Below are 9,680 nucleotides of genomic sequence, written 5' to 3' on the forward strand. Positions count from 1 at the left end.
TAAGCAACATGTTTGTTTAGTAGTGAGGAGTGGGAAATGGAAAGGGTCCTTGGCACTTGGCAGGTGTTGAAAGGACAAGAATGAATGAATCAGCAACAGTAAGGTTGCAACACCACCATAACAATAACACCAAAACCTTGCCATTGTCCATCACATTCAATCACCCGTACCATTATTTACTTAAACAAACATACCTAATCTTATTTAATTCCTTTTTTATTGTCATCACCTACTCTCTCATATATCAATATATCATCATGGTCATAATTTTTTTTGTTTGCACCAGTATATCTATCGGACCAAAAATCCAATGACTAATTCTTCACAAGCTCGATCCATTCTCATGGTTCAATGAATATCGTATTTGGAAGAGATAGTTAAGGGTCAAAGACCCTCATCCATCATGGTCATATAATTATAATTAAAAAGTAATAAAATTACATTATTTGCATTAATGAACAAACTTAACTACCTTAACTAAATTACCAAGCTCCCCCCACACAAGCCCACAACCCTGCAAACAAAAATTAAAACCTGACCTCATGACAGCAATAATAATTTCATTAAACCCCAAAATTAAAAAAAGAAACCCAAAAAGGAAGAAGAGATAATCTCATTCTACATACATCCAAAGAGAGGAAGAGGATTCAATTAGATCGAGATGATCACGGTTTTGTTCTGTTGTTTTAGAATTTATACTTTTGAATCAGTGATCAAGAGCATTAGGGCCAGTACAGTAATTGAGAACGTGGCTCCACACCCACTGAACCAGATACTTACGCCTGATCCCATTCATGTTATACGTGGCACCATCGTGAGCGTCCAATACCTGACCCGTGTAAGATCCTCCCCCTCCAGTACCGTAGATCCCCTCGCAGAGATCCGCAATCTCAACGGGGAACGTCGGGTCCTGACCCGCATACCAAGCATTAGCTAACGGGTTCGTTGCAAGCTCCGCCATCTCATGTCCAATCACGCTGATCATTCCGTCAACTCCAACGTCGCTGTTAGGGGACTTAAACGGTTTCATGTTGGGAATGTAGGCGGGCACGGCGAACGGGTAGGCACACTGCCCGGGGCAGAGCTTCTCGGAGTTTCCAACCCAAGCATAGGGAAGTGTGTAACCAACCAAAGAGGGGAAAGTGAAGTAGTGGAAACCGCACACTGACGTGCAGAAATCTTGAACGTACACGTCATCAGCGGTTAGGAGGAGGTACAGTCCGCTGCGAGGGTTGATCGGTAACGGTTTAGTTCTGGCAGTTATGGCGCTCTTGATGACGGACTGGATCGACAGCCGCGTCAGGGACTTGCCATGGGAGTAGAACCGGTCGTTCTTCTCCTGGCCGAGCCGGACGGTTTTTGAGATGTTGGCGCCGGTTTGGTCCGTGTAAAGCTGGACGGTGCGCCACCACGCTGCCACGGAGGGGCGAGGGGAGTTCACGGCGGAGATCGAGTTGATGAACTCGCGGATGATCTTCTTCTGGTTGCGCTCCCAGCGGCCGTACCAGATTGTGTGCACCGTGATGTTGGTGGTGAGGACGGGGCCCATGTGGTACCGGAGCTTCACGAACTCCGATGAACCTTCGTACTTCTTTGAGTCGCCGAATGCGTAATCGGAGACGTTCATTCTGTTGGCGTTCTGCGGCCACGGCCTCCACGCCGCCGCCGGATCCGCCGCGAACAGAACCACCAACACTAAGATGGCGACATTGGAGTGAACCGCCGTGTTCATTTTAAATTTGTTTTAGTGAATGGGAAAATGAGGTAGCTGAGGGGAGTGAAGGAGTGAGCTCAGAAGCTGAGAGAGCTCCCAAGTACAAAACGTGAGTGATTCAGTGGATGAACTTCCTTTATACACACATATTCACTTTTCATTGTTTGTTTTTTTCAAATTATTTTCAGGAAATTTGAAAAAAAAAGAAGAGAGAAACAACGACGAGTAGTAAAAAATTAAAGAAAATTGGGGAAAGGAATAATGGAGTATTGTTTTTGGGGACATTGATTTGCGGGTAAGGGTAATGGAGGACAGTTAGATTCTTAAAGTGTATGTGGGGTCCAGAGAGAGAGAGAATTGATGATGAGGATGATGGCTGTGGTCGTCATCTGATTTGAGATTTTCCATCTCCTCATCTTTTGCGCGGGAAAATAGGTGTCTAGGGGTATTATGGGAATTTCGACGCCGGGCGTAAGGAAATTATATGGGAGAGTACTACTGAGTATTACGTGGTGTTTTGTGTTTTTGGTTAAAAAAAAAAAATGGGGGACCGCACCGAAAAGTGGTCCGAGGCAAAGACGACACTATTGGCCGTTGGAAACACCATCATGGATAAGCATCCATCATCATATGTTATGATATCCATGTCATACCCATACAACCCATCATAACTCTCCCTGCTCCCCTCTTTCTTTTTTACTTTTTCTTTATGTTTATTTATTCAACTAAAACAAAAGATAAATTACTGGTCTCTAGAAAAAACCACACAGGAACCAATTAACCTCTTTTTAGATGCAGCGAAATTTGAGAAAAGGAGGCGCAGGAGGAGGAATATATGAAATTAAAAATTGCAATATTTTTATAGGAAACATGAGCTAGCTTGCCAAGTAGAGAGTACATTTGCTTTAATACAAACAATAGGTCAATAGCAACATAAATGGGTATATAGAAGAGAAATTTTGGGAAGGAGGGGTTTGTGTTGAGGTCCACACCACATGGATCCGAATGCATTGATAGATAGATGAATTATGAATATATGGTTGCAATGCAAAACAAGAAGGAGAACCAACTATGTCAGCTGCAGTTGCCAGCATTGACATCACCCTGCTACTGTGCTTGCATTATCAGCTACATAATTTGGATTTGTTCCAACATTCAGGACTGCTTTGTCTCTTGCTCTGTTTTCTAATAATGTTTGTAACCGTCACACAACTTCAGTTTGCTTTCAAAACTGCTCCAATCACGCCTCTTCATGAGTTTCTATATCCATCAGAGGGAAACAAACTGAATTATGTGATCAATAATCTGCTTAGTTTACTTAATTAATCGATGGCTTACTATGTTATGTACATGATATAATAACAAACTAATAAGTTGGTTAATGGGTTTGCTTTGAGTATTTATGCTGGGATGGTTGTCAGAATAAATAAATCTTTGTTGGAAAATTTATTGATCAGGTAAGTGTTGCACATCTAATTTCCATAACAAGATATCTTTGTTTATTTGGTAGGTATATAGTATAACTGAAGTGAAAGCTTGATTTTCAGGATCTGTTGTGCATTACTTCATTTGTCTTCAGTCTGTTATGACTTATGACTTATTCCTAATCATGATGTAATTAATTCCTCCGATCCAAGGTGGTAATGTGGTATTACTCTTAAAACCTCAATTTCTCTATTTGCCTCTTTGGTTCATATATATATAGGCAGAAAATCTTACTATTTACCATCAATCACCTTTTTTTTTTTTTGGTTTAACAAAATCATACTTTTCTTCTTTTAGGCTGGCTGTCTTGGGCTTCCTTTCTTTATATTTATTTTGGGCTTCCTACCTTGTATGTTGTATCTTATCCAACTTTTTTATTTTGTCCAAAACAAAAATTATGGAGCTTAATTTGGAATTTATATTTTTTGGCCTAACACCCAGTTGCTAAACCCAAAAAGATATCAAGGCATAGTGTTTCTTCTTTTTTTTTTTTATGTGGAAAGTTCAAAACAAATATTTAGTACTCTCCTTTTTCTTGCCCACTGTTAAGCTATTTGGACTGCTGTCTAACATTAAGAATAGAGCCCAAAACGTAAATTAAATTAAGATTTAAGAGTGTTGAGTTTGCCAATAAGCTTTGGCTCTAATGACATTTCTTCCCCTCCCCACCTCAAGGTCTAGGGTTCAAATTTTAGAGAATACAATTGAAAAAAAATGTGATAAAATATGTGAGGAGTGTGTGGGTGTATTGTGTACCTAGGATTGAGGGGTTGTCCAATTCATTGACCAAAAAAAAAAAAGAGTGTTGAGTTTGAGGAAGACTCAATCCAAACGTTGTTTACCCAGACCAAAACCAACAATGAATATATTGTTCAGCAATAGGGGAAAAAAGGAGGGCAAACGCTTACATTTTTATATGATTTAAAAAAAACTATATTTAAGATTTAATTTTCACCAAAAGTTCACATTCTATCCACCAAACTAAAGAAACTATTGAAATTATTCTCCTAATTTTAAAAATAAAGTTACATTTACCTAAATTTATTGATAAAATGTAAATTAACAGTTATTTTTAAAAGTAAAATATACTTTTTTTCTAACATTTTTTTAAAAAATTGAAGAATATTTTTAACATTTAATTTAGGTTTAATTATTTTGCAGGTCTTTATAGTTTTATTGAACTTTTAATTAGGCTTTATATATTTTTTATTTTTAATTAAATTTTTTTATCATTTAATTTGTTTTAATTAAGCCTCAATTTACATTAAACGTCAAAAAATGCTAGTAAATTATAAATTTGTTGTGATAAGGAATGAGTTGGATGGTCATTAATACTTGGGCGGCTCAGTTTCTCAATAACAAAAGGCTTTAATGAAGTTTGAAAAATCAAAGCTTAATATGTGTATAAATAGGAGGTTAAGCCTCCGTTAATAACACACAAAAACAACAAGCATAAAACAATTCTTCCTATTTCTTTATGTTACAACTATTCTGAATATTTCTCTCTCTCACTTTTTATAATATTAGTAAATATATTAATAATCTCTATTATATTGAGATAGTAATTGCGGTGAATATTGTTATCTAATTATACTTTTTTATTTTATATTTATATCTTCCTTAATTATTTATTTCACAACACGTTATCAGTACGAGACTCTGATCAAAATTTAGGAAGACTTAAGTAACAAATTTTCATTATGTCGAAACTCTCTCATCTTGAATTTAATGCTCTTGATATATTTGGAAACAACTATTTATTATGGATACTAGATGCTGAAATCCATCTTGATTCAATAGATCTTGGAGATACCATTAAAGCTGAAAATAATATATCCCAGAAGGATAAAGCCAAAATCATGATTTTCCTTTGTCGTCATCTTGATGAAGAATTGAAAAATGAATATCTCACATTAAAAAATACTGAAAATCTGTGAAAAGACCTTGAAAAAAAGGTATAATAATTAAAAGACGGTGATACTTCCTCAAGCCCGATATGAATGGACGCACTTGCATCTACAGGATTTTAAATCTATAAATGAATATAATTCAGCAATGTTTTGAATCACCTCACGAATGAAATTGTGAGAAAAAGATAACTGATAATGACATGTTAGAGAAAACATTCTCGACCTTCCATGCCTTGAATGTGCTCCTGCAGCAGCAGTATCGAGAAAAAGGATTTAAAAAATATTCTGAGTTAATTTCTTGTCTTCTTGTTGCTGAATGCAACAATGAAATACTTTTAAAGAATCATGAAGTGTGCCCAACTGGCACCGCCCCATTTTCTGAAGTAAATGCGACAAATCATAACTCCAGAAGAGGTAAATGGCAAGGTTTTAGAAACCAGAAAAATTATGGAAGAAAAAAGAATTATGTTCACAAAAAAAGAATCTCACCAGAAGTAGGATAAAAAAGAAACACTAGACAAAATAAATCAATAGAGGATAAATGTTTCCGTCGTGGTGGAAAGGGCCATTGGTCGCGTACCTATCGTATCCCAAGGCACCTAGTCAATTTTTATCAAGCATCTTTGAAAAAGGATGACAAAGGAAAGGAAACAAATTTTGTTTCAAATGATGCTGAAAATTCTACCACTCATTATGATGTATTTGATTTCTTTGAGGATGCTGAATGAAATATTGGCCATTTGATCAATGATGGAATAGTTTAATATGTGAGTTTGTTAAGTACTCATGTAAATAAATAATAAACTTGTTAAATTTTATTTTCTATGCATCTGAATTTCAAGTACGATGAAATATTTATGAATTTCAAAATTACTGAAAGTGCTAAGATAATAACAATAAAATTTTTAGTATATACTATATTTCTTAGAAAAATATTTTTAATTAAGAAAATAATTTTACTGTACAAATATTTCTACTCATTTTATTATTATTTGTCTTTGAAAAGAATGACAAGGACATATAGTGAAGATGTTTGCCTTACGGATAGTGCAAATTTGCACACCATTCTCAAAAGTGATATATACTTTACCCATCTTGTGCCAAAAGAAGAATATGTTAATACTATTATTGACTCAGACAATGTGATAGAATGCTCCGGAAGAGCTATAATTTTATTTTTTGGAGGAACAAAATTGATAATAAACAATGCACTATTATCTACTAAGTCTCTAAAGAACTTATTGAGTTTCAAATGGATATCATATTGAAACAATGAATGAGGAAAGTCATGAGTACTTATATATCACAACTCATGATTTAAATAAAAAGATTATATTAGAAAAGTTACCTTCACTTTCATCTGGATTATATTATACCAAAATTAGTGCAATTGAATCACATGCCATAGTAAACCAGAAGTTTACTAACCCAAATGAATTCATAACTTGGCATAATCGATTGGGTCATCCAAGACCAACCATGATGCGGAGAATTATTAAAAACTCCCATGGACATTCACTAAAGAATCAGAAGATTCTTAAATCTAGTGAATTTTATTGTGCTGCATGTTCTCAGGGAAAGTTAATTTTAAGGCCATCGCCAGTAAAGATTGAATTTGAATCCCCTGAATTCCTAGAAAGGATTCAAGGCGATATATGTGGACTTATTCATCCACCATGTGGATCCTTTAGATATTTTATGGTTCTAATAAACGCATCTTCGAGTGATCACATGTGTGCTTATTGTCCTTTCGCAACCTGGCGTTTGCGAGATTACTTGCTCAAATTATTCGATTAAAAGCACAGTTTCTAGAAAATCTAATCAAAGCAATTCATCTTGAAAATACTGGTGAATTTCCTTTCCAAGCCTTTGATGCTTATTGTATGGCTAACGGAATAAGTGTTGAACATCTATTAGCTCTTGTTCACACACAAAATAGGTCAGCATAATCACTTATTAAACACCTCCAATTAATTGCTAGACCCTTACTTATGAGAACAAATCTCCCAACCTCGGGTTGGGGGCATGCTATTTTATATGTCGCAGCACTTATTCGTGTGAGGCCAACAAGTTACCATAAGTTCTCTCCTATGCAATTAGCTTTTGGCCAGCAGCCAAATGTTTCCCATTTAAGAATATTCGGGTATGCGATATATGTTCCCGTTGTACCACCTTCTCACGCCAAACTGGGACCCCAAAGAAAATTAGGAATATATGTTGGATATGATTCTCTCTCTATAGTAAGGTATCTTGAGATACAAACTAGGAATGTATTTAAAGCTCGATTTGCGGATTGTCATTTTGATGAATCAAAATTTTCAACATTAGGGGGAGAGAATAAGCTTCCTGAAAAGGAACTTAATTGGAATGTATCATCCTTAATGTATTTGGATCCTCGATAAGGGAAATATGAACTAGAAATTCAAAAGATTATACATTTGCAAAGAATAACAAATGAATTGCCTTATGCATTCTCCGATACAAAGAGGATAACCAAATCTTATATACTAGTGAAAAATGCCCCAATTCAAATTGATGTCCCGGTCGGTCAAATAGCCACTGAAACAAATTTACGCCAGAAGTGTGACAGGCCTGTCGGTTCCAAAGATAAAAATCCTCTAAAAAGAAAAGAGGTAAATACTATTCCTATTGAAAAAGACATAGTAAAGACGATTGCAGTTGTCCAAAATTATGATATAGTTTTAACGCCAGAAGACGTTCAGGTACCTGAAAATTGTGAAAATGACAAGATCTCGATAAATTATGTCTATACAGGAGAAAAATGGGACCAAAATAAGACAATTGTCGATGAAATATTTGCATATAATGTGGTATTAAATATCATGCATGAAAGTAAGGATCTTGAACCAAGAACAATCGAAGAATGTCGACAAATGAATGATTGGCCAAAATGGGAAGAAGTCATGAAGGCTGAATTAGACTCACTTGCAAAACGTGAAGTCTTTGGACTTGTAGTCCGTACACCAGAAGATGTAAAACCTGTTGGATACAGATGAATATTTGTGAGAAAATGAAATGAGAAAAATGAAGTTGTACGCTACAAAGCTCGACTTGTATCACAAGGTTTTTCACAAAGGCCCAATATAGATTATGAAGAAACATATTCCCCTGTAGTGGATGCAATAACATTGCGTTATTTGGTCAGTTTATCCGCATATTATAAACTACATATGCATTTAATGGATGTGGTAATAGCCTACTTATACAGCTCATTAGATCGTGATATCTATATGAAAGTCCTTGAAGGACTAAAGATATCTAAACCACCCAATGAATATTCGCATGGGTTATACTTAGTCAAATTGCAAAGATCTTTATACGGTCTAAAGCAATCTGGATGAATGTGGTATAATCTGGACGATAGCAGCAACCTCCTCTAATTATGTTGAAATACTAGTGATACATGAAGCAAGTCGCGAGTGTTTTTGGCTCAGAAGTTTGATTCAATATATTCTATCATCATATAAACTGATTGATCATAAGATAACTCCAACTGTCCTGTTTGAAGATAATACAACATGCATGTTCAACTTAAGGGTGGATACATCAAATGTGATAGAACAAAGCATATTTCTCCCAAATTATTCTCCACTCATGATCTTGAAAATCAAGGGACAATTAATGTCTAACAGATCTGCTCAAGCGATAATCTGGCAGATTTATTTACAAAGGCACTCCCAAAATCCTCTTTTAAAAGATTGGTACATCAGATTCGGATGCCCCAATTTCGAGATATTAAATAATGTCGTCCAGAGGGGGAGACTGTACTCTTTTTTCTTTTGTCGGGTTTTTTCCCATTAGGTTTTTCTTGACAAGATTTTTAATGAGACAGTCTCCATCACAAAGGATATTATACTCTTTTTCATTCACTAAAGTTTTTTTTTCATTAGATTTTTCTTTAGTAAGATTTTAATGAGGTATAATCCTAAATGGTCATCCAAGGGGAAGTGTTGTGATAAGAGATGAGTTGGATGGTCATTAATACTTTGGCGACTCAGTTTCTCAATAACAAAAGACTTTAAGAAAGTTTGAAAAATCAAAGCCTAATATGTGTATAATTAAGAGGTTAAGCCTCCGTTAATAACACACACAAAAACAACAAGCAATAAAATAATTCTCCATCTTTCTTTATGGTACAACTATTCTGAATATTCCTCTCTCTCACTCTTTATAATATTAGTAAGAGTTAATACTCAAATTCGTCCCTGAAAGATACCTCGATCTCCATATTAGTCTCCGAAAGACAAAGTTAATCAAAAGAGTCCCCGAAAGTTACACGAGTGAATCAACTTTGTCCTTCCGTCAATTTGCTTGATGACATGGCTAATGTCTGCTCACGTGGCACGTTAACTTCCATGCTGGCAGAGAAGGAAAACGACGCCGTTTTGAGTGAATGTCCAGATAGACATGATTTGACGTCGTTTTGTGGGCAGCGTGGATTCAAAACGTTGCAGAGTGGATTCACCCTCTTCCATAACAAGTATCTCCATGGTTGGCTCCAAAAAGTTTCGTCTCCCCCAAGCCATGCCCTAACCCCTTCACCTTGCATT

At 35.8% G+C, this 9,680-nt stretch overlaps 1 protein-coding gene across 1 annotated transcript; it reads right to left on the reverse strand.

Moving 5' to 3' along the window:
* Nucleotides 1–363: 363 nt before the first annotated feature.
* Nucleotides 364–2,012, reverse strand: EXL3 (EXORDIUM like 3). The gene has a single exon (XM_016332620.3). It carries the CDS (start codon nt 1,730–1,732, stop codon nt 707–709), a length of 1,026 nt encoding a protein of 341 aa, XP_016188106.1. The 5' UTR covers nt 1,733–2,012; the 3' UTR covers nt 364–706.
* Between the last annotated feature and the right edge of the window lie 7,668 nt (nt 2,013–9,680).

This window comes from Arachis ipaensis, chromosome B3 (genome assembly GCF_059453495.1).
Source record: "Arachis ipaensis isolate K30076 ecotype BB chromosome B3, ASM5945349v1, whole genome shotgun sequence".
In the NCBI taxonomy this organism is placed as follows: domain Eukaryota; kingdom Viridiplantae; phylum Streptophyta; class Magnoliopsida; order Fabales; family Fabaceae; genus Arachis; species Arachis ipaensis.

Coding starts and splice junctions, on each gene's coding strand:
- EXL3 (XM_016332620.3), bottom strand. CDS start 1,732: ATGAACACGGCGGTTCACTCCAATGTCGCCATCTTAGTGTTGGTGGTT.